We start from the raw sequence: 24,681 nt of genomic DNA, 5'->3' as shown, positions 1-24,681 counted from the left end.
TTGCGACTACTACGTACTGCTGCATCGAAGTTCGCTTGCGTTGGCCAAAATTGGTTACTCGTTTGGGTCAACAGATGCCGAAGTCCCGGGGCTACAGATCCGCGTGTGGTCTCGTTCGGTTTGTGACGGGGTCAGCATATTGCTATCGACATATAGCGCCGAACAGTGAACGTGTGACGGTAAAGAGCGAAAGGCTAGTTTCCGACACCGGGTGCGTGTGAAAATGAGTGGCAAAGTGGTCAAAGGGAGTCCTGCAGAGGGAGCGAATTTTAGGCGCAATTGTCGCTTTTCATTAACATCAAAAGGTTCACTGAACAACTCTTAAATAACGGCCTCTTCAATCGCCAACTGAACTCGACTCAAAGATTATCATGCCAGCCCCTTGGCCACACACATCCTCTGGCGGTGTGGCAGTCAGCGGGTTCTATAAAAATGTCTAAAATATTCCCAGCAATCGCATCGCCCATGCCAGCGACTACCCGTTGATGTCATATAAATAACAGATTTAGTGGCCTCAGTCCTCGCTCCGGCTGGCTTCTGTGTTTTTGTTTGTTTTCAGCCCAGAGCCCTGAGCCCTTCGACCAACAGCCATTGGGCAGCCCGCTGATAACGGCCCCCGCCCTGTTGTCCTGGCACAGACTAGGCCGGACGGGCCAGTTGCTTTTTATGTGTCATAACCATGGTGGCAGCGGACCAAATGCAAACCTAGACACAGGCACAGACGCAGACATGGACGCCGACAGCTTTGGCGGCCTTTAATGGCCGACGCGAAAGGCAAACAGGAGCTGCAGGACGCGGCTATGGCAAACAATGGCCGCGCCATCATTGACTGCGTTAATTGCTGTCATTCATTTGAAAAGTCATACGCGCGATTTTCAGAGCGGCATACTGAGGGGGGACCTGAGCCCTCTTCGTCCTTCCGTTGCCTCCTTCCTGCCGTTAAAAGTGATGATTATGCGTTCACTCTTTCGCTTTCATTCGGCCGTTGCAGGAGCCGGCTTCCATAACATTTAACGGGGTTCGCTTTTGTGCCTTCCCGCTCCGAGCGCCATCATCGATTGCCGTTTTGCAGCAGATCTTAATCCCCGTCGGATGGGTCCGAAAACAATCTGCGCTTTGCCTTTACTTTTACTTTTATGCCGGGCCCCTGCTCTCCCCATCCGTGTCATATTATGTGCTTACTTAGACCCGGCTTGCCAGGAAGGGTACTACCCCTCTTTTTTCTAGTCCCTCGATCCCTTTCGAATCCAATTTGGCTGCTAAGCCGTCGACATTTTGGTTGTAGTCGTTTATTGATTTTGCCCGTGCAGATGGAACCTGGAAGGGATTGGGCCCAGAGGGGAGAATAGAATACGATATGTGGTTGTCATTAGACACTGGAACGTGGCCTGGAGCATGGCCTTTTACCAGGAATTTAAAGAACACTTCATTTTTTCCTGCTGTATTCATTGATAGCTTGGATGGCCCCCATGGGAACCTGGGCGTTGCACTTAGCTTTAATGCGGCATAAAACAAGAGCTGCACATTGAAATTTTAATGCAAGGCCCCGGGCAGGAGGGCCCTTCTCCAGAACGGAGAACGGAGAACGTAGAACGGATGCACATGCATAAATTCCGCTCGTGTGGTTTTCAAAATGCATTACGGCCCCGGCAACAGCTTCCTCCAGCCACTGACCTTCCCCTACCCCGAACTCTACTAAGCTAATCAAGGGCTGAGCCAACAATTTACTTAGCCCGGCTCTCTCGACCCTCGTCGACCCTCGACCCCGGTGAATGCGGTTCATCGTGGTGGATGGAGGAGGCAGTGGGCCAGACCAGCCGGTGTTTCCATCATATCAGCCACCGCTTTGGCTGCTTAGTGTGAAGCTCCTTACATCCCATTTACTGCGCTTCGCCTGGCCTCATGCATAAACCAATTTGCCGGGCATAAGCACGGGCAGGAGGGACAGGTGGCCCCCACGCCTGGTGAGACCTCTCCAATTGCAGCAATTTTCCGACTTCGCTTTATGCATTTATGCGCCTTTGTCTGCGGCCACTCCGCTCCTTTTTTCCGGCTGCACTTCCTGTTTTGCTTGTGCTGTTCATCGTCTGCGGCGTCGGGTCATTAATTTGGAAGCGAACACCTCTTGAACCACCTCCGGGGAGTCCGGTACCGTCCAGTCCAGTTCGGTCCGGCCAATCAGCTATGCCGATCCATTCCGGGCTCGGGTGGTCAGTAGTCCCCGTGCAGGGGGCCCAGGTCTTAGCGCCATTTCCCCAGTGAGAAATTAGGAAATTGCATTTGCTGGCAAAACGAGCCGGCAGCGTCGTAACGGAATTTACGCGATGCACTCCAACACGGATACGGCTGCGGACCCCACTCCGCCGAAGATCTGCAATCGGCACTGCAGCCGTAGCCGTATCCGTACCCGTACCCGTACCCGGAGCCGGAGTCAGGCTTCGACAGCTGGAAATTGCCAAAATGTAAATTCTCGCATGCCCGGCAGGCAAGGCCCAGCCCGGCCCAGGCATATAAATTTATTGCTCGCGTAGGCGAAGGTCCTGGTCCCCATCATCATCATCATCATCTCCAACGCCAACGAAATCGCTGCTGCCTTCGCCATCAGCATCGGAATGATCATTGCGGCGGTTTGGGGCCCCTAAAATATTCATAATCAACGCGGCATTAGCCATGGCTGCGTTTTCATTTCGTTTTTCGGCTTCTGCCGGAGCTCATCAATGAATCAGCATCGCAGCTTGCGGCATAATTGGGGTTATGTTTTAGTTATGAGCTGACTCGGCCAAAGCGGGATGCAAGGTGGGGGAATGGCGACCCAGACAGGCATAACACATATACATTTTCCTTCCGGCAGCTTGCTCCGATTTTAAATCAATACAGCTCAAATGGCACCTCACGGACCAACGGACCTACGGACCTACGGACCTACGGACCCGTGCAGTGCACTCCTTCTGGCGGCGTCTTGTGCTGTCTTGCATCCGGCTGTCTCTGCCGGAGGGACAATAACAGCCATTAAGTGTGGCCAACACGTAACCGGGCAATAAACAAGCGTGACAAATGATGCTGCTAAATGAAAGTTGATTGCCAGTTGACGGCCACACCTGTTTCGACTGCAGTCCGGGCTCCAGGATCTGGGGACAACAATCAAAAATGTCAGAGCCATCGAAAAAGAGAGAGCACAGCAAAAGCGAATGGCTGCGAAAAAATCACGACGGGAATGCTACGCATCGGATGTTACTGTCTGCCGTCCAGCTCATGGCTCCTGGCTCCTGGTTCTGGCTCTCGTCCTGCGCTAGCCCTATTAATAGTGATGGCGGCGACAAAATGGCCGCCGACCCTTTATTTCGCGCATCCCTTCTCGCTCGGCAACGTCACGTGTCGAGGCTGCGTACGATTTCTACGACAGGACATTGAAGCGGAAGCGCATTCCGCACAAAGGACGCACGCGGTTTGTTTTCGTGCCGGGCAACAGCGAGTCCTAGGGCATCCTGTCCCGCTGCTTTCATTCAAATTGTCGTCCTGACACATTGCATTCGATAAACAATAAACGATGCAGTAAGCTCACAACAGACTGCTCACAAACATCTTTGAGCCCAGCAGTGTGTCGTCTTTCAAATCAATCTGAATTGGAAAAGAGCCCAGGCTTTCCAGGTGACGTTGCTCTCATCAGTGACAGCCAGCACGTAATTTTCCACAACTTTTGGATTAAAGCGGCGCCAATCGGACAGCCCTTAAATGGACTCCAGACTCGTCTTTGGCCGAGCACCACGAACATTTTAAAACTCCCTCTGGTTGTCAGGGACAGACCGAGGTGTTCTGGTCTAGTCTGGTCTTGTCTGGTCTGGTCTGCCAACCGTTCCCTGGACGGCAAATTACTAATTGGCAAGCAAAACGCTCCGGTTGTTGTCCAACAAACAACGACAACCACGGGCACGACGTCAGAGGAGAAGCCAGTCGTCTGGCTCTGGCTCCGGGTCCTGCCCCTACTTCTGCTCCTACTTCTCCGACTACGACTGCCATCCGAAGGTGGCACACATGGCACACAAGCTTCATTAACTCAAACTATGCTGCATTTTGCGATTATCAAATTGTCTTTACACACATGGAGCCAACGATTGAAGCAGAGATGAACGGTGCCGAGGAGAGCTTGAGCCGGGGGACACTGATGACTGCTGATGGCGAACTGCTGTCCAGGAGAAACAGGGGAGGTGTTCGGGACACGGCAACCGCAGAAATATGAAGCGCATGTGGCAGGGGCGGGCAGGGGCCGGGAAAAGTGGAAAGCCCCGAAATGCTTTGGGGTATTTTGTTGAGCAAACAAGCATGCAAAAATGCAGCAGACGGTGCGAGAACGATGTTCCTGTTCTGGGACCGATGAAGTCCTGTCCGGAGCGATGGCCACCTGACAGGTGTGTGGGGAGATAATGCGCAGTGACAAACTGCCGGACTGGACGGTTCCAGGCCCCCTTCCCCCAACCGGCCGCATTATCGCACCTGATGGCGATTAGAGACTCGCCTCGACGACGACGGAGCTCTTAAATTTCACGTGCTGCTGCAATTGATTGAAAGTGCGAGCCAGGCGAAAGCTTTGATTGATGCCGGGTAAAGGTGAGAGTGGGATTTAACCAGAACAGGTCCGGGCGCCGAAGCAACCCATTCCAGATGGCCTGACTGTCTGCAATCAGCCTGTCGCTGGCAAAAGTTCCCCAGTTACCGCTGCCTAATGAACTCCCGAGAAACTCCGTTTCCAAGTTGGAGCTGGGCCACTGCATCCCCTCTGTCCTCCCGAGGAGGCCAAACTCAAAGCAAAACAAAACACAACTTTCTCTAATGCCGGATGTAGGTCATTGTGTTGGGTTGCAGCTCAACTTTGCGAACCCAATCTCAGCAGTCCCTTGGCGGTGCCGGCCATGCAAATATTTTCCATTTAATTAACGCATGAAAACTAGCTGCGCAGGACGGGGCTAGTGTGGCAGGAGCCTCGCTGCAGATTAAAATAAATTGCATGGAAATTTATCATTCGAACCCCGAGCCAGACAACAACCAGGGAGCAGAAGCAGGGGCAGGAGCAGGAAAGCGGCAACAACAACTTGACACAGTTGCAAAAGTTGGCAAGAAAGTGGAGCTTTGGGTCAGTTTCTCAGTGTGTGCGGGCCATAATTAATCATAATAAATGCGGGCAAGGCGGGGGAATAGGGCGCGGGAATTAGGCAAAGCGGCGAGGAAAAAATAACCACAATTTCCCAGCATTTTCTTTGCCATCAAAATAAATGAGCCAATTAAGCGACTGCCAAAGGCGCCCCTGCCCCACCTGATGAGGGTGCGCGGAGTGGGGCCCAGTCGCAAATCCCCGAGCTGAATTGGCCGGGTCCAGGTGTTGCGCATCATCACCAGCGATGGAGATTCATAGGATGCTGCTCGGCGGCGACTCCCAAAATTTATTTATATCTCTTTTCGGCCCGACCGTGATTGGGACGCTGGATGAAGGACCATTGTAGCTTGTTGACTGGGGTTAAGTCGTTCGAAAAAATGCTGCTAATGAAACTGAAGTAGCCGCTAATTGTTGGCGACAACAGACTTGGTTTTCCCCGGGTTTCAGGGACGGCGGATTGCTAGAATCGAGTCTGGAGCGTTCTAGCGAAATCTATTTTTGTTCAGAAAGCTGGAAAAAATCCCCGCTCGACAATATAAGATTATTTCCTTACCTGCCTTGTGTTTATTTTTTGTTTGTCATCTTCAGTATAAAATCAAAACGAGCGCCTCATAATTACGACATGATCCAAAGGTGGTGTGTTATTACCATATAATTCATGTGGTTAAATGCTTGATTAACCCTGATAATTATATATTTCGTCTACACGGCACGAGATGCGCCTCCTATCAACCATTGCCCTCCCAGAAAGACGCTGCGTTGCGAGATTATCTCGTCACTAAGTTTATTTTCAACCTAAAACTAAAGCGCCAGCTCGACTAATTATTACACTAGCTAGTAACAAGACACAAATCACGACCCAACTGTTGGCTGTCCTTAGCCTCTTCCTTTTCCTCCCTGTTACTGGCATCCTTCCCCGCATCCAGAGACCTTTGCCGCTCTTCAGAGGCGGCTGCCCAGACAACCACAAAGGCGGCGCCGGCGCCCAGCAGCGATCCGGCCGCAACATCCGACCAATGGTGCTTATAGTCCATGACGCGACTGAGGGCCACAAACGAGGCGAGGGCCACACAGGCCAGCTGGAACACGGGGCCCAGCAGAGAGCCGGGTAGGGGCCAGCGGCGGCGGTGAAGATGCAGGGCCACAAACACCAGGCCGTAGAAGGCCATGGCCGAGTGGCCGCTGGGGAAGGACACGTGCATGTCCCGCAGCATCTCCTCGGTGGCTCCCGTGAGTTCCGGCCGGCAGATGTAGTCCTCGTGGTAGCTTAGGTCACCTTCGTGCACCCCATCCGAGCAGCTGCCTCCGTCCGGGAAGTGCGGATTGCAGACAGCGAAGAAGTGGGGCCGCAGGCGGCCGATGGTGTGCTTCCCGATGCCCTTGATCAGGTCGTTGGCCACGTAGCCGTAGAGGTACCAGCGGGCCGTGTTGTACACCGACCAGAGGTGGCCCCAGTGGGTAACGCCCCCGTGCCAGCAGAGCAGGCTCTCAAGCAGGACTACGAAGATTAGTGGAAGGTAGAGGCCCAGCCAGTGCAGCTGGGTGGGGCTGACGGTGTTCTCGTGGTACGGGTACCTCAGGGACTCGTCGGTGCAGAAGAAGCCGCGCTTGGTGGTCGGTCCCCAGAAGTAGCCAAAGTTCTCAACGAGGACGATCAGGATGCCCAGTAGAATCAGGTCCACCAGCAGGCGGATGGGGGGCCGGATTCGCAGGCTGAAGCTCATTTTCGGTTGCTAGTTCCTGGTTGGCTTGGGTGCGGATCCGTGCGATCGGTCCGACTGTTCACACGTCACTGATCTGCGACTCGGGGCGACATGCGGACAACAGCCCCCAGCAATCTGAGCTCAGACCCACTCGACTGGGATTATTAATAAACAATTCGCATTGTTGCCCCTGATTACATTATAATACGCTGAAATATTTTCCCTTTGCCTCGAAAATATTTGTGCTGCTCGTCGTCAGCAGATCTATGCGCGATACTTGCAGAGTGATCGGAGAGTATGTGAGTAGAAATCTGCCAAAAGCAGGTACTGAGAACGAATCCAGCCATTTATAAACAAGAATTATTTATTATTAAGTCTGTGATATTAATAGAATTGAAACTTTGGGGAAGCCCCTTTAGAAATGGTTTTTATTATATTGTATTTCCAAGTTTTCAGGGATCTTATTGCCTACGAGTGTACTCTTAGTGGGCGTATCTTGTATATACTGCTTTCCCAGATCGGTGCATCTCCTTTATATAGACATAAGCACTTGTTGCCACGCACGTGCTGGCGATGATAGCGCTACCTTGTCCGCGTCTGGCCCTGAAACCATCAGCGTCAAAACACGCGATAGCTGTTGACCACTGCCGAGTCCGAGTTCGATTCCGAATCCGATTCCGAGTCCGAGTTGAAGAACCCGGCTGACGTAGACCGGAGTCACCGAGAAAGCCCCCCGGAAGCCGAAAAGCTCAGCAAAGCTCGCCAGATCACTGGCGGATCTCTCTCAATCGTAGTTAATTAATGGGTCAGGGGTCCATCAAAATCAGATTAGTCCAGCTTGATTCACCAGAAGGCGCACCAATTGAATCCATTCGGAGAGCTGCGGCGCCTTCAAAACGATCGCTGAAGAAGCGTTTCTCGGGAGGCCGGCCTCTCAGATGACGCAGCACAAGAGGCACTTGCCGCCGGCGCGAAATGTTCATGAGTCATTATGGCCAGCACACATTCCAACCGAGGCCAGCCAGGTATGACAACACTGCGCGAAAAACTATGTCAACTGTGCTGCACCCTAGCTGAGGGTATGTGGGTGGGCTGACATTGAAACGTGAAATTTTTACGAGTTAAGAAACAAAACAAAATAAAGTGATAAGCGAACACGCAGACAATGGGGCAGGTTAAGACTTTGGACACTGTGAACAAATGCGGTGAACTTATTTATTGTACCTTTAGCAATTAGAATATACAAATAATAATACAAAGACTTACTACACGTAGAATGGGATTACAGAGACAGACTCTAATGGGAATTATACAAATGCAGGGGAGTGTGCTCTAGGACTAATACTATGCGCCGGGGTGTAGATACTACATATTCAACTCGGGCCGATCTTCGGTCTATTCTTTATTGCCACCTCTGGAATGCTTTGGGGTCTCTCAGACCTTCGTACAGTACTGATCGTCGTTGTAGCTGCTGTTCGCCGAGTAGGGCGGCGGCGTGCTGGGGCAAACCTCCTCCTGCAGGGTGGCAGCGGTGTTCTCCCGCCGCAGCCCACCGCCCAGAATGGCTCCCACGCCCCCGTCGAAGGGCAGGTCGAAGAGGCGGGCTATGTAGCGGACGGTGATCAGGGCCCCGGCGACGCCGAGCAGCGATCCGGCGAGAACGTCGGACCAGTGGTGCCAGTTGTCCATCACACGGCTGAGGGCCGTGTACCAGGCCAGCATGATCAGCACAAACTGCACAAAGTGGCGGCTGAGCTTGGAGCCGCGCCAGGTGAGCTTCCGCTGCAGGTAGACCGCCACGTACACCATGGCATAGAAGACCAGGCTGGAGTGGCCGCTGGGGAAGCTGAGCCGCGCCTGCCGCACATCCTCGATGGAGTAGCCCTCGCCGGCGCACTCGTAGTTCTCCACGTAGCGGTGCAGGTTCGCCGGGTCCGAGCAGAGGCTGCCGTCCGTCAGCTGCGGCTGGCACACGGCCAGGAAGTGCGGTCGCAGGCGGCCGATGGTGTACTTGCCCACCTCGGTGGCGTCGAAGGTGAGGAGCATGCCGAAGCAGAAGTAGGTGGTCTGCCGGGCCAGCTCCACGTACCAGGTGGAAAGGCGCCATCCGAGCAGGTCCACCGTGGTCGAAATCTGTCCGGCTCTCAGGTGGCGCACGTACTCCACCAGGACGAAGAGGAGAATCGGCAACAGACCCACAATCAGCCCCAGCATCACCGGCGTTATCGTATTGTCCCGGAACGGGTAGCTGATGCTCTCATCGTCGCAGAAGAACCCCCTCCGGACGGGATCCACCGCGAACTCGTACACGCAGATGGGTATGAGGAGGACCACGAATACCAGCAGCTCCAGGAGCAGGCGATGGCACAGCCGGCGGTCCGCTGCTGCCGGAGGGGAGCTTGCAGCGGTGGCGGTGGCGGAGGCGGGGTCGGAGGCGGGGGCCGAGGCAGGCATCGAGACGGACACGGATTGATCTTCGGCGGCGTCGCGCATTTCGGGGATGGGTCGCGTTGGCTTTAATTAGTTAATATTCCAAATGGGCTCTATGCTCGCCGGCAATTAGCTCTTCGCTTCGCTTGGTTTTCACCCGTCGCGGTCGTTCGTTGTTTCGGGTTCGTTGTCAATGACTGACTGAGTCTGGTTCGTTTGGATAACGTTCTTTTAATTTAACGCTCATTTGGTGGGCGAGACTCTCCGAGCATGGGTATTCTCCCTTCTCCTCACGGAGCTCTGCTCTCTTCCCCAATCTTCAGCTTCTCTGCGTCAAATGAATTGCTTTACTGCCTATTTTTATGGCAGTTGGCCGTCTCCGCGGAACACAGTACGGTTGCGGTTTTGTTTTCTGCATATGCCTAGATTAGACAAGAGACGTCAGACACTGAAAGAAAAAGGGGAGATTAATTAAAATATGCACCCGAAATCTACATTTGTTTTGGCAACGCCAATAAGTGTTTCTCAACATAATCAACATGGATGTTGCGCAACAATTGTATTGTAATTTCCAACTTTTTCCTCTGTCTTCTGCTCCGATAAATTTAAGTTATTTTCGTAAATATTTCAATCAACCCGAAATGTGGAATATTTATTCCTGTTTCTTTCAATATTAAATTTCTATACGAAGCAGAGAGAGCCAAATAGTAAATGATATCGCATGATAGGTGGGAATTGCTGGCAGTGCAGTAGCTCAAACAAGCTCAAGATCACTTTGATAAGATAAATTAGAGTGTACGAGATAGCCACGAACAGCAGTCGGGCCTTCTTAGTGTCAAATCATTGCAATTCAGCGCTTTTGCGATTACTCAGTGTCTTCATTGCGGGAGATCACAACTGGATTTCTGCGCAGTGATGGGCCATAAAGGAGCCGTAAGCCATCGATAAGAGCGGGTCACCTAGCAGGCTCTAGGGGGAGTGACTCACGGGTTACTCTTTGAGTGGAGCCCTATTGTTCTAGGGCAGTCTCCGCGACATTCGCACTATCAGTTGTGCTTGACTGGAGCGCCACACTCGAGCAGTCGCTAATCTCCCGCCCAAGAATGGCCCCCATTGTGGACCGCTGCTGCACTGGTCTCTGCTCTCTGATCTGCGGACATCCCGGCGGGGTACCCAGAGAGGGGCTTCTGTGTCCAGCATGCGGACAAAGTTTAACTGTCAATTACATTAAAAAATGGAAAACATTCAAAGCGCCCTTCGCGCGCCCTCTCACTTGCACGCAGAAAAAAACAAGGCGAGATCAATTTGAAATTGTTTTCAAAAACGAACTGAAACAAAACATGCCATCACAAGTAATTTGTTGCAAAATCATACAAATTGTATTTCTTTGCCTAAATCCATTGCTTACTGAAGCTAAAAATTTAAAATATTAAATTTATTGCAAATCATGGAAACCAAAACTAATGTTTTTAATCCCTTTACGGGAAACCTCTTCACATGATCATCATAATATTATTAGAAAAAAATAATTTTCAGATTCTCATTAATTTTCTCTCTGTGCACCCGCTCTCGCATTCATATTCGTATTCACAAACGCCTTAATAGTGGGACGTCAAATGGCGCGACCTTTAATTGAATGAATAAGCGACTTTTGATTGAATTAAGGCGGCCTGTCTCTGCGAGTATTCCTCCCTGTTTTGTGTATTTCGTTCCTAACTCCACACTGGCACATCCTAGCTCACTCCTTTAATCCTTAGCCACTGCGGAGGACACAGACGTACTGAGCCACTTTACTCACTTTTAATTGAACTTTTACGATCGGTTTATAGTTTTACTGCCTCTCGTTTTCGCTTTCCGTCTGTGTAAACAAATAAAGCGTTCGCTTTGCGACAGTTTATTGTGGGTTTATGTGTTTAAACGCTTTTCGGAAGCCGTTATAACCCGATCCACAAACTTTAAGCGCCGCTTCCCGATCGCGACTGAGCTCGGTCTGCCACGGCTGGCTGCGTCCGTCGTTGGCGTGGTAAACAGATCGAAGCTGTTTATTTATCCATGGAGTGATCAGAGAGGGGAGAATGAGCGGAGAGGCACTGGAAGTGAGAGCGGTGGTCAGCGCTCTTATCGGCGATCGGCAATGGCAACCACTTGTGGATCGTAAGCATAGGTTTGGTGCTTCGCTTATGCTGAGATTGGGTACAGAACTCGGCTAGCCTCGGTCAATTCGGAAATGTGTCCAAAAGTGCGCAGCGAAATAATTAAATATCATTCATATTATTCGAATAATTCGAATAATTTATTAGCCGAACACAATTTTGAAATTAGATATTCTTAGAAATTAAAGTCTGTATCGGATCTACCAGTAGGAAGCCAACTTTTCCAGCTCTTAAGCAACAGATAAACTTTAGTTGTTTTGGAGAAATGTGTTCCCCAAATATCACTTTGGTGTTTATATGAGAAACATCTAACTAACATTGACATATTAACCTCTTGGCTATTCCAAAATAGCTTCATTTCTTATTATGATATTAGATTGCTCCAGCTATGAATAGTTTGTTTGAACATTACTTAAACAAAAACCCTATATTAACCCGGGATTATCCAATAGAGCTCTCTTTTGCTTACACACAATTCAGGTACCACTAAGTCTAGAGAGACGTGCCTTAAGTGGTGAGAAATGTTCTTTTTTCTATCACACAGTACAGCATTTAAGTTTTTACACGTTTTTCTGCAGCGTGACGGGTAGGAAATACTTTAAGAAATGTATTATTTACAGAAATAGAATATCGACGCACTAGCTCATCTTTTAGTAAAGCCAGTAGTGTCCAGATCGGTAATATTTCTTGTCCGACTTTTGCCGTCATATGCATTGTATGCACAGAAAATAAGCCGAATTCTTCAAAAGGGAAAATTTTGTGACCAAATACAGCCACTTCGTTCTATATCTCACTCCCACAAAAGCAATTCAGATTAAAATCATAATAATTGATATCGTAAACCTCAGTTATAGTCGTCATCAAAAAGCTCTTCATATCTAGTCGTGAAAAGCATTTATATAAGCAATTTTATAGCGACTGAACTTAATAATTTAAAAGCATTTTATTAATTCTAAAGGTAGTCCCCACATCGATCAGTAGCCATAGGTTGCTCTGTTGTAATATCCCGCGTATCCGTAGATCTGCTCGTTCCTGGGCCACTGCCGTCTCTTCACCCGAACCTCCGCAAACAGGTGGGCGACGGATACCGTCACGAAGAGGGCCACTAAGCCCCCGAAGGCGGCTCCTGCGGCCACGTCGGATATATGGTTCTGGAAGGTGGAGATGCGCTCCCAGCACACCACTAGGGCCAGCGATCCACAGGCCAGCTGAAGGGTGGCGCGCAGGAGTCGCAGCCAGGGAGCGAAGAGCCTGGCTTGGGCGTAGAAGATCAGGAAACCCATGGCGTAGCTTGTTGTTGTCACAAAGCCACTGGGAAAGGAGTGGCGCACTACCGCCAGCAGGTCGGAGGAGGCGGCAAACTCCGTGCAGCCAAACTCCTCGACGTAGGCGGTGGAGTTTCCCCCGAGAAGGGACGAGCAGCTCTCAACGTCCTCCTCGCCCCACGTGGGCTGGCAGACGTCCAAGAAGTGGGGCCTCAGGCGGCCAGTCGTGTGCTTGGTCAGCCTGATGGCCAGCAAGGTCAGTCCCAGTCCGAAGAGGTACACCCCGACGGCCTTGTAGCACTCGCTGATGAAGCTCGGGATGCGGGCGCCCACGAAGACGAAGCGTTGCTTCAGATCCGCAGAGGTGGGTACGAAGGCGGAGCGCAGCATCTCCACCACCAGGACGAAGGCCGCTGGGAGGATCACTACGGCGATCGTTAGGTGCACCTTGGTGAGCCAGGGTTGGCGGTACGGGTACTGCAGGCTGGCATCGCTGCAGTGGAAACCCCGCTGGACGGTGGACAGCTGCTGGGGCAGCACCACCAGGGCAACCCCGTAGATGCCCAGCAGAATCAAGAAGTCGATCACCAGCCGCGAGAGCAGACGCGTGTTTGGATTGCCGCACATTTTCACACTGAAGAATGGGCGGACGGAAGGTCTTGGATTCTTCTGGCCCGTTCGGAGCGGAGCTCATTTGCATCTTCTACTGGGCCAGTATTGTTGGAGGTTACTGCCACACAAACTTGTTTCACAAACCTTTGTTTTGCCTTACCCCCTGATCTGGCCGCGGCTCTCGTGGCTCTCGTCTATCGACAGCACAAATATGCTAAGGTCTCGATAATTTATTCCTAATTTCTAAAGCTGGAATCTACTAATCGGGCGGGGGGTTCGACCCACTCCATACAGGTGTTTTTTTGCGCTCCATGAATTTGTTGTGTCCGTTCGGTGAATAGCACCAGTAACTGTAAATCTTTGCAATATATTTCTGATTCTTAAAAAACCATAATACATATATATCTGCCATTTATTCGTTCTTGTAACTCCCATGGAGTGTGCCAAAGTCGTTGTAACACAAACTTAACTGTGGTGTCTTTCTCTTTTCAGGTAAGCCAGATCCAGACCCGATTGCTACTCACCTAATGGGGCTCCAAGATGGGATGCAGCAACTTTCGAAAATATCTGAAAATCGCCTCCGATGAAACACAACTTTCGATAAGTCATTAGTCGCGTCATGCGTCGTATCGTAATTAATATTTATTTTGCTAAAATACCGACAACAGAACAAGAATTTCGTGCAAGTCTGGGTTTAAGAGTGAGTGTTTTTGTGAGGTTATTTGCTAAGCACCAGAACTTCCCCCTCAGGGCACGTATCCGTAGTTGTGATAGGTTTGGGCGTACTGCGCCTGCGCCTGAGCCTGGGCCGGATGCGCCGCCAGATAGGGCAGCGTGCCGAAGGTGTAGGCCGGAAGGGCGGGCGGCTGGCCGCCGCCGAGGCCACCGCTGCTGCTCCCGCCTGCGACTTGGTGGAGTTCTTGGGTGAGACCTGGGGCTTCCGCAGAGTGTTGGCCGAGTAGCCCGCCTTGGCCCAGCGCCTGCCGGCGAAGAGGTCCGCCACGTAGGCGCTGGTGATCCAGGCGAACACCACGCCCATCACCGCCCCCGCCAGCACGTCGCTCCAGTGATGGTAGTAATCGGTGATCCTCGTCAGCGAGACATACCAGCCGAACATGACGAAGAGGAACTGCAGCAGGTGCTTCAGGAGCTTGGACACGCGCGTGCTGAGCGCTGCCTGGAGGTAGATGGCCAGGTACAGCATGGAATACATAGCCATGCTGGCATGACCGCTGGGAAAGGACTGATTGAGCTGCTTGAACTGGAAGTCGGACATATTGGCGTTGCTGCAGGTGAAGCTATCGATGTACCGGCCCAGGTTCTGGGCATCTTGGCAGCTGCTCCCGTCCGGCATCATTGGCTGGCACACGGCGTAGAAGTGCGGCCGCAGCCGTCCGATGCACAGCTTCGAGAGCATCGTGGTGAACGTGACCATGGCCAGGCCGTACAGGTAGAAGATGGCTTGGCGGTAAAGCTGGCCGAAACGGTGGCCAATTCGACAGCCATCGCGCTTGCCACCCGAGTCTCGCGGCGGAGCGCCGGGCAGCTGCTTAAAGAGCTCCACCACAGCGATCACCGCGGTGGGCCCCCCGAGGGCAATGGCGATGAGCAGCTCGTGACCGATGGTACTCTCGCGGTACGGATAGCCCAGGGACTCGTCGCCGCAGAAGAAGCCGCGCCGGAACGGACGCACCAGCTTGTGCAGCAGGAGACTGGCCACGCTGAGGGCCGCCCAGATCAGCAGGTCGCAGAGCCCGCGGGCCAGCTTCGTGTACTTGGACATGGATGCACGGGGATTCACGCACCGCGGCGGCTGCTGAACGAGTGGCAAGCAGACTCGACTCGACTGGACTGACTGAAAAGCCGCGCTTAACTAACCGAGCGAAGCTGGTGAGTCGCCCAACCTGGCCGTGATTTCGGTTCCTCTCTCTCTCGCCCAGCTCGCCCAGCTCACCCAGACCAGTCAGTCAGCTGTGCTCTTTCTTCGCAGCGCTCTGCGGTCCGTCAGTCAGTCACAGGCGGTGCGTGCCACGCCCCCGCCAGCGCCGGTCCCCGCTCCCCAGCAGGCAGTTGTTATTGCTGGTGTTGCCGGGCAACGTTGGAGCCTCCCATGCCATAAACATTTGTTGGATGTTTGCTATTTTTATTTTATTAATTACAAACAAGTGAATTCCCTCATTGCGCCTACAGTCCGAGAAACCGCTGGCTAATTGGTAGACAAAAGCCAATAAAGCCGCAGCGGCTTGCGAAACGGCGACGGATATTCTCCCGCTGCAGGTACCAGAAATGCAAACTCCCCCGGTGCTCGTATTTCATCCATAATCTGGGCGAAAACAAACGGATCGCGCAGCTCAACACCCACCTTCGCCGAGTGCTGGAGAGTGTGGAGTGTGGAGTGGAGTGCAGACCCCATTGTGCACACGTCGAGAAACTGGTTTCACTTATTGCTCATGAGCCAAGAGAAAATAGTTGGCCAAATCCGACTCCGATAAGGCTCCGCAGGCGCAAAGGCGGAGAGGTGGAGGAATCGAAACTGGTTTCTGCGGAGAGAGTCTTCTTTCGCTGCAGATCGTGCTCCTTTTGGGATGCGTGTGCATAATTTCCTAGTGAGCAGCGGCTGGAACGGAGCAACAACAAGAAGCGGTGGAAAACCCAGTTGATGCGAATCACTATGGGCGCCACTCAAGCCTGAAGCTGGAGAAGCTGAGTCGTCCATCGCTGGGGATTTTCACTTGTAGGGATTACTCGACCAGTGATTCACCCGAAGGCTTCGAGTGTGCCCTCGACAAAGGCAGGTGATTCCGCACCTGTTCGATCCCCGCTCCGTGACGTAGCCGTTCAGTGCATTCCTCGCGTTCCGATGCTTGTGACGTAGATCGGGAGCTTAAAGCTTTAAAGCAGTGATAACGCCGCGGCGAAACTGGTTTGCGTCGAGATTCTTTCCGCTGGTTATTTTTATGGGATTGCTAATTGAATCGGCCCGCGGACAGGGCTGGAGCGGGTTAGAAGCGGGATGCGATTCGGCTCGTTAACTTGTAAGCTCAGTGCTTATTTTAAAGTAATTTTTTCGATATTTGCGTGTTAATTTAGTCATTATGATAATTTGATTCCATCACAAGTCAACACATTATGAATGGGTTTATAAATTAAACAGACAAAAAAGAGTTTGGCAATTCTACGACAAACACTATGTAATCGTAAACATCTTGAGAATGCAAATACAAGAAATGGACTTAAGTATATAAGCAACTGGCTACTTGATCATTCATTCACAGAAAGTGTTATCCGCAATTGGGTTTCTGGGATTCGATCGCTCTGAGTGCACTGCACGTGCAGGGAATTGAAATCAATTCAAGTTGATCCCAGTTAAATTGCTCAGTCCCCAGAGCACCAGAGCGTTAGGATAGGTTCGTAGACCTTGAGGCCCCACTAATTGTTGCACTCCAGTGAACCACCAACAACCTAGTCTACTTCCTGTCCCAATCGCACTCCTTACACCTGACTGCGGCTGCATATTATCCCCTGGCAAACCCCCGCTGCAAATCGAATTCGCGATTACTTGTGGCGTCGGGGGATGTCAACAGCGGTCTGTTGTCATCGAGCAAACAACAAACAGTGTCCCATGCTAATCGCGAAATGCCAATGCCAAGTGCGTCCCCTTGGGAGGAGAGGGGCCGCTGGCAAACTCCAGCGGATCGGATCGGATCGGATCGGATCGCAAGTAGTTCCTCATTAGCTTACTACGTCGCAGTGGCGTCCGTCTCCGTATCAGCTGGGCATCGATCCCACCTCACACCTCGCTCCGCTGATTTCAGCACCTTTGGGCTTATCAACCGGCGACTCGGCCAGGAAACGTGCGATCCACAAGAGAAAATTATAATATTTACACTGCTTCGAGTTCGGTTGTGTCAGCGGTTTCACTCTTCGACTGCACAGGAAGTGCTTCTTAGGTTCGCTAAGTCCGAACCAACTTGGAATATGTGCCGAGTCAGATTTTCTTGTTTACCCCTCATAGTGAGGGGTCTGAGATTATCTGTCGGCTTGTGCAATCCGCAAACACCCGCTGGATTTGTGTATTTAACAAATTATGCCAATAATAAATTTGGATTTATAGTCGCCCCTTGTCGAAGGTGTCACTGAAGGGGAGATCCCACTGCCTTATAAAACCAGAAGCCTTACGATCGCCAGTCAGCTTCTCGGTGCAAAGACGATAATCATGATCCCCATCGAATACTGGTTTCTTGGCGCGTGCTGCGGTCCGTCATTGATACAGCTGGACACAGGGGCCAATTGGCAAAGGGGCGTATCTGGCCCAGCTCACATGGAACCCGAGCCGAGCTAGGCGAAGCGCATAACTGGGGCAGTGCAACCAGAGTAGGTTGTTTAGGTTGCACCATTAACTAAACATATTAGATAGATGAATTATAGATACTTGGAATAACTATAGGCTTAATTGTGCTATAATGCTATAATTGAATGAAATTAGAAATGAAATATTACACAATTAGTAAATAAATCACTTTAATTTACATTTTATTACAATTAAGAGCAGCAAACAAGTTCTCAAAATATATATACAAATCCTCCAATTATCCTCTCAGCTAATATTGATTCTCTCTGTGTAGAAATGAATTATGGATACGTCAAATGTTTATTAATTTCATCGTTTTAAAATTATCATTTGCTCTGAGGGTAAATAAAAAATAAGTGGTTTATATAGCTGAGCCCAAGGTAGCTCACCCTTATATTTCAAAGTCTAATAAAAATTAAAACTTATTATACAACAAGAACGAAAGCAAACTTTAAAACGCTGAATTTTGGATACCCTTAGACTGCAATCGGGTCGTTAAGCAACTATAAATTTTAATTTAATAAACAAACGAAGTAACGAAAACATTTTTACAATTAAAAATAAATTTTGATCAAATTGAAAGCATTAATTTAAATCTGACAAAATAACTATTTCTTACGGTTACAACATTTCGAATGTAATATTAACTACAAATATATATGTTTATTGAAAAATAACATTTATGAATAATTCTTGTGGTAGTTCTGATCCGGTTCGTACGATTTATGCGAAAATACTCAAAAATAAGTATATCGCTTAGTTTCAGATAGTAAAAAAACTCAGACTAGTTCGAACTTGGCTAGATCGAATAGGCTTTTGATGCTGATAAGAAATGTATATCCCCTTGCCGTCAGAAATGACACAGTCACTACATTGCAAAATTCTTAATTAAATTATAATAGCCCAAAACACTCGATTTTCATATGCTTGGTACGTAAATAAATTTAAATTTTGTTTCTACATTTTTTATTATTCTGATTAAAGTATGACGTTTTTGCTAAAACGTGTTAATTTAATCATGATAATAATTTGATTCCATCGCCAGACAAAACGTAGTGTGTAATTTCATTTTAAGAGAGAAGAGTTTGTAATCGTAATAAAAAAACCTTACTTCTAAACTTTGAGAATAAAGATAAAACAAGAGAGACATTTATAAGTATAAACCTATGGAAGGTTTCTATAAAAAAAGAAGTACTTTTTTAAACAATCCATTCTTACTGAAATCTCAACTTCTATTCAACTACACCTCTTTTATTGTGTAAAATAGTACATATAATTATATACACTAAGATAATTAATTCTTTTTTTGTTAATCTTTGGAATTCTTACATTTTACTTAAAATTTGCCATCGTAACATCCGGTGACCCTCTGGAAAAAAGTGCTTGCGCATTGACTTTGAACTTGAATTTTAAAGCAATAAATTACATAAAAACGGAACACTTCGGACATTGTAATGTTAAAAACTGAATAAGACAAGTATACAATAATATTGCACTTTTCATTTTATTGTTATGTATTAATGTTGTTATTTTATTTATTCATTTCTGTTGTTTTTTTTTTTATATTTATAAGTGTCAATTAAATTTGACGAAATGGTAGCATACAATTTTATATTTGAATAGATATCAGTCAAAAATATTACACTTAAAATTGTATTGTTATTTGTAATATATATATATATATATATATATTTTTTTTTGTTAATATTTTTAAATGTCAACCAAATTTTGGCGAAATGTTAGCTTAAAATGTTATATTTGAATAGATATCAGTCTTATCTTTACTTTAAAAATATCTTTCACTCCGATTAAGTTTTTGTTTTTGGTCTGCTGCTAAAAGTTGTACAGTAAAAACACCTTAAGTATCTTTGTTTTGAACGTTATTTATTTAAGAACTTTCTCGCTTTATGTACAGATATGACAAGGCAGAAAATGCTTTAATAAAGACTGGAACTCCTGTTGCTATTCCATCGATTTGGTTAAAATGATTTAGATTTACGATGAGTGCAATAAAGGAATTATTCTATAGAATAATTTAACATACCAAAACCCCCCAACAAGCCAAGGTGACGGCTCTGTATGCAGCAAGGAACACTCTTCGGCTTGGCCATTTGCATAAACCTGGGACACATGGTCCATTGTCCGACCAATTCGGAGTAATTTCCTTTCAGTGGGACTCCAAAATTAGCATAAATTAACAGCAAATAGTTGCAAGCCAGCAATTCCGATGTAAATTGAGCACTTGAAAATTGCCATAAAGAGCCCGATTCGTAGTGCAAATACGAAGTGGCCATAAACTGACTGCAGTTTATGCACTCTGGCCGGCTCCAGCCCCAGTTCCAGCACAACTCCAGCTCCAGCATTCGGCGGAGTCCGGCCAGTGTTTGTTTGCCTTCGTCTCCGCTCCCGACCCTCTCCATGGGCCCCCTCGAGCTCCGCTTACTCACTGGGGACCGAGCAACGACCTACATCAACGCAAATGCCACAAAGGCACGCAGCGGAGTAGCAACCGTCTTAAGTCACGTTGCAATGACCTACTCCAATGGCCACCGCAGGCAACCGAAGGAACTCCTGCGGTCCACTCCACTCCCAGCTTCCAGCTCCCAGCTCCATCTTCGCATCTCCACATCCCCATCCATCTGCCTGGGCATCCGCATTTCAAGCGACTCGAATGCAACTCTTTCATTATGCGCAAATGCCAAGTCGCCGGCAAACAAACCTAAACAAACTGAGCAGAGCAAACCTTGAAACAATTCAATAGTTTCCTCATTAGCAACATTCGTGGCGAGGCCAATGGCGACAGCAGAACGAGCTCCACTGTACGAGTAAAGTTAAGAACTTGCAAAGTTATATACATATATTTCAAATGATTACTTCTATAACACGCTAATAATACCAATTTCTAAAATTTGTTCCTTGGTAATGATTATTTTCTGACATTCAATATACAATCCAACATCTAAATAATAAAAGTGAATAACATCTTCTAATAATAGAAAAAATAATAAGCCAACGAATTGCGAAAAAGTTTTTTAAACTTTATCAAACACTGTAATTTTTTTATTAAACTTTTTAACACTGCTAAGCTTAGTTTCTTTTTAATGGTACAATATGATTTCGATTTCAATGGTTTTTTAATTCATAAAAACTTGCGAAAAATTGGGCTCTTAAAAAACAAATGTTCGCCGATTTTAGTACCTAAAAAATTGCATTGCATACTTATAGAATCTATTTCAAAACCAAAGAAAGTGCTTTCTTTGGCACCCTAAAAATTCTTTTTAATTTTCCGTTACGTATTTTTCAATCGAAAATAATAAGAGTTTAGTTAAGGAATGACTTAAAAATTCTCAAGGTAAATTTCTGTGACTCGCAACTGAAAAATCGAAACCTGTGAATTTTGAGCCCTTTTCTGTACTTGTCTTACAAAATAATAATACTGAAGTTTTTATTTATTTTTATTAAATCAAGCTAACTAAAGAACACAGTTAAGAAATTCCACTCATTTAAACAAAGTTTTGAACCGGTAGAACTAAATATGTTTATTTTTGTTTTGTCTCATTATTGGTCTTGTATTCTATTCCAATCTATCAGGTAAACTAAAACCTACATTCTTATAAGCTTACTGTATAAAGCCCACACTGCAATGATAGAGAAAAATAAACTAATTAATAATACGGAAACCGATACCTTTATACTCTTCCAGTTCTCTCAAAACGAAATAGATGAAAAATCTGCAACCTTGTCAATATGCGTAAATAGAAATTCTAATGCGAAGCAAGGATATATGATTTTTAAGCTAAATGTTAGCGACATAGTTCGAATTATGTTTCGAGTGTACGACCCAAGTGAGAGAAGAGCGGTCGTGATAAGGAGTACAAGTACCATTGAAATCCAATATCAATGCGAAATGTACACAGCGCTGGGAACCTTCGACGCGGTGGGTTCTCCGATCCGAAGACCGTAGGCTGTAGACCGTAGACCGTAGGCACTTCACCGGGCCAGAGGCGAGCGCCTGCCTCGAACTCGACGGGCAGTCGCTACCGGCAGCTCGGCAGCGATCGTCGCACTCGCAATTGCTCTCCGTCACAGTCTCCGTCACAGTCTCAGTCGCAGTCGCAGTCACGGCGAGCTAGTCACATTCATCGCCGATCCGATCCCAAACAAAACGTCAGCGCGACCCAGAGCGCTTTATAGACATCGAACAGAGCGCGGACGAGGCGGTTCGTTCGTGGTTCGCTGGGTTCGCTGCCATTGGTTCATGGGCTGCGAGCTGCAAGGCGGCGCAGACTGACGGCTGATGCCCGCAATTCGCTAATTTCCCGCGAAGAAGAAAATCGCCTTTGAACCCGGCCTGAGAAGTCGTGCGCGGGCTTTTCGAAAGTGCGCAGTTTGTGTGACAGCCGAAAATAAATAGCAAACAGCCTACAGTGTACAGTGAGTGAGCACTTGGCCCCCGAGATTGGGCGTGAAATTTGATTAATCCGCGCAGAATCAGAGACAAATGTGCCAGTGCCAAGTGTCAAGCGATCGGCTTGGGCCCACGCGATAAGAGCGCGACTTGAGTAGGACCAGGTCCAGTCGTAACAATAATAGAGGAACCCAAATAGAGTCGGAATCACAATGCACACCTTTAAGCGCGGCTTTTTCTGTGCGGACTTGAGCCTCCGGTATCCCTACAAAGACTGCACGATCACGGTGCCGATGCTGCTGCTGATGATGCTGCTGCTGCCGATGCTCTTCGTGGCCGTGGTGGAGGTGATGCGCATCTGCAAGCGCTTCCGCACCAGGCTCTATCTGCGCAACCTTTGGCGCGCCGAGGCCACCTTCAGCTTCGGCTTCATCGCCACCTACCTGACCACGGAGCTGGCCAAGGATGCGGTGGGGCGTCTAAGGCCGCACTTCTACCAGGGCTGCCTGCCGAGCCTGAGCGACGGCAGCAGCTGCTCGGATCCCCAGAACGCCGGCCTCTACGTGGAGCACTTCCACTGCACCAACCGCAACCTCTCGGCGCGCCAAATCCGGGAGCTGCACGTGAGCTTTCCGAGCGCCCACAGCAGCCTTAGTTTCTACTCGATGATGCTCCTGGCCCTCTACGTCCACGGTGTGTGGCGGGGGCGAGGTGGGGTGAGGGTGCTGAGGCATGTCCTGCAGTTCCTGCTCCTGATGGCCGCTCTCTGTGTGTCGTTGAGCCGCGTGGCCGACTACTGGCATCACTGGTCCGATGTTCTGGCCGGGGCTATCCTTGGCGCCACCTACGCCACCCTCACCGCTGTCTATGTGGGAGATCTACTTCGCCACCGTCCTCGTGGCTCCTCCAGGTGCCCACCCACGCTGGGCTACACTTCCTGCCAACACATGCACCACCATCACCAGCTGATGGCGGAGAACAACAACTCGGCAGGGTCCGCCAAGGTACACTTCCTGGCCACAGCCGCCTCGGCTTCGATGACCACCACCACCCCGCTGGACGACATCCACGACTCTGAGGAAGAGGATTCCCGGGGCTCCGAGGACTCGCACGACTCCCACGACTCTGACGATTCCCACGACTCCCACAATGAGGATGAAGACGTCGACGACGTCTACAAGCGGGTTGCAACGCGCCCCTCCCCGCCTCCCAGCGACCTGGCCCATGTCGTCTAAGACAGCTGCGGAGCCGCCAAGCTGGAAAGGCGCGCGCAGGAGGAACTAATCAGGGACTTATCGGACGGCGGCTGCTATTTCGACTATTTTTCCATTTAGAAATCGACGCAAACAGAAATATGTGATAAGCGCGCGGCGCACTCTCTACCTGATATGCCACTGTCCACCCCTGCTCCCCCTCCTCCTCCTCCTCCTCCTCCAATGCCGGCGATTTACGAAATCCGAGGCGAACGGCGATCAATTGTGCAACGCACAGTGGGCCCAGCCCCAAGTTGGGAGATATCATTCGGAGGCATTTTCAGAGATGGATGGAGCCACTGTATCTTGGCTCTGGCTTCTGGTACAAGCCCCACCCCGCCACCCACTATCCCGCCTGCCGCAGGCTCCGACTCCAACTGCAGTTTGTTTGTAAACAATGGCGCAGTCACGTCGCCGCCGCCGCCGCCGCTTTTGAAGTGGGCAGACCGCCAACGCGGAGCTCGCTGCGCTCCCAATCAGCTGCGACAATCTCTTGGCAGCGACGCCGACCGCCGGCCGGACTGCACAGCTTTCTGGCCGATAATGCCATATAAATAATGACGGGGGAGCTTACGGTCCCGGAGAGCACTCGCATGCGAGGATGGGAGCGAGGCGCGAGATTTATGAACAAATCAATTGAGTCGAGTTTATTATTATTACTTGCTTTATGTTAATTATGTTTGGCTTAATCTAAGTGTTTGCTCTGCAGGCTGATTAAATATTTATTGCCCAAGTGATTTACGAGCTGGAATTTTTCAAAGTTTCGGTCCGCGACATTCCAGCCGGATCACGCCCACAATTCCAGGAAGCCCCATTATCGAGGCAGGGTCTGGTGGCGACTTCTGCCGTGGATTGTCCGTAAACAAAGGCCAGATAACACGCCTATCAGATAGATAGATAGATAAATAAATATGTAATTGTGGCCATAATTCCACTAGCAGAAAGCGAAGTAAAAATAACAATAACTTTGGGGCCGACTAATTGTACATGTCTCAAGCGTGTCCCGTATCTAATCGGAGCAATGTATTTCCTAATCGCAGAAATGTTTCCCTCCCGCAGTCACACCCAAGATTCGCATAGGTTCCTCTTGTCCCCATCTCCCTGGGAATTTCTTGGCTACGACTTGGCGCCTATTTAAGCAGGTGAGTTGAGAGGGCGTGCTCCGCCTTATCGGAGGGATTAGAAGGTAAAAAGGGTTCCCCAGACGGTTGGCAGGCCATCAATCATGCCTCCATCTAACATATATAGCCTTATTGATCGGCCTTGTTCAATTAAACCGAATTTCGTCTATTTATAATGCAGCATTTTTGCGCTCAATCTGCCGCTCAATGCGCGGCTTCCTGCCAGTGACCTCCTC

General features: G+C 49.2%; 7 protein-coding genes across 12 annotated transcripts in view; 2 read left to right on the top strand and 5 right to left on the bottom strand.

Moving 5' to 3' along the window:
* The window catches only part of Ten-m (teneurin transmembrane protein Ten-m), a 350,373-nt gene that overhangs the window by 149,312 nt on the left and 176,380 nt on the right, over positions 1 to 24,681 (top strand). The window lies entirely within an intron of this gene.
* Positions 5,917 to 6,873, bottom strand: LOC110190040 (putative phosphatidate phosphatase). The gene has a single exon (XM_020960345.2). The coding sequence runs from the start codon at positions 6,871 to 6,873 to the stop codon at positions 5,980 to 5,982; it is 894 nt and encodes a 297-aa protein (XP_020816004.2). The 3' UTR covers positions 5,917 to 5,979.
* The window catches only part of LOC110190330 (putative phosphatidate phosphatase), a 67,418-nt gene continuing 50,978 nt past the window's right edge, over positions 8,242 to 24,681 (bottom strand). The window contains exons 1-2 of one of the 2 annotated variants that reach the window (XM_086828730.1): positions 11,081 to 12,229; positions 8,242 to 9,730 (exon numbers count right to left, since the gene is read on the bottom strand). In XM_086828730.1, coding sequence (XP_086684856.1) covers positions 8,287 to 9,345 — 1,059 coding nt within the window. In that variant the 5' untranslated portion in view covers positions 9,346 to 9,730; positions 11,081 to 12,229 and the 3' untranslated portion in view covers positions 8,242 to 8,286. Of the gene's footprint in view, positions 9,731 to 11,080; positions 12,230 to 24,681 lie in introns of those variants that run through there. The other variant, XM_086828732.1, reaches the window with a different exon arrangement.
* LOC110190333 (putative phosphatidate phosphatase) lies at positions 12,360 to 13,327 on the bottom strand. Its single transcript, XM_020960729.2, has one exon. The coding sequence runs from the start codon at positions 13,325 to 13,327 to the stop codon at positions 12,410 to 12,412; it is 918 nt and encodes a 305-aa protein (XP_020816388.2). The 3' UTR covers positions 12,360 to 12,409.
* LOC110190331 (putative phosphatidate phosphatase) lies at positions 13,937 to 15,284 on the bottom strand. The gene is given in 2 exon segments (XM_020960727.2): positions 13,937 to 14,192; positions 14,195 to 15,284. Coding segments are annotated over 2 exon segments (1,035 nt in total). The 5' UTR covers positions 15,096 to 15,284; the 3' UTR covers positions 13,937 to 14,058.
* Positions 15,284 to 24,061, top strand: laza (lazaro). The gene has a single exon (XM_020960728.2). It carries the CDS (start codon positions 22,284 to 22,286, stop codon positions 23,304 to 23,306), a length of 1,023 nt encoding a protein of 340 aa, XP_020816387.2. The 5' UTR covers positions 15,284 to 22,283; the 3' UTR covers positions 23,307 to 24,061.
* LOC110190329 (cilia- and flagella-associated protein 45) overlaps positions 15,435 to 24,681 on the bottom strand; it is a 33,766-nt gene continuing 24,519 nt past the window's right edge. The window contains exon 2 of the mRNA XM_086828717.1: positions 15,435 to 24,206. The gene's annotated coding sequence lies outside the window, so the exon portion shown is untranslated. The remainder of the gene's footprint in view (positions 24,207 to 24,681) is intronic.

Source organism: Drosophila serrata, unplaced genomic scaffold, assembly GCF_035046125.1.
Source record: "Drosophila serrata isolate PLE 108 unplaced genomic scaffold, ASM3504612v1 contig_17, whole genome shotgun sequence".
NCBI lineage: Eukaryota > Metazoa > Arthropoda > Insecta > Diptera > Drosophilidae > Drosophila > Drosophila serrata.
The sequence above is the reverse complement of the archived record's forward strand: the minus strand, read 5'-3'. Positions and strand labels throughout refer to the sequence as shown.

What these genes read in the sequence shown, in the direction of transcription:
- LOC110190040 (XM_020960345.2), bottom strand. Translation starts at nt 6,873, where the DNA reads ATGAGCTTCAGCCTGCGAATCCGGCCCCCCATCCGCCTGCTGGTGGAC.
- LOC110190333 (XM_020960729.2), bottom strand. Translation starts at nt 13,327, where the DNA reads ATGTGCGGCAATCCAAACACGCGTCTGCTCTCGCGGCTGGTGATCGAC.
- laza (XM_020960728.2), top strand. Translation starts at nt 22,284, where the DNA reads ATGCACACCTTTAAGCGCGGCTTTTTCTGTGCGGACTTGAGCCTCCGG.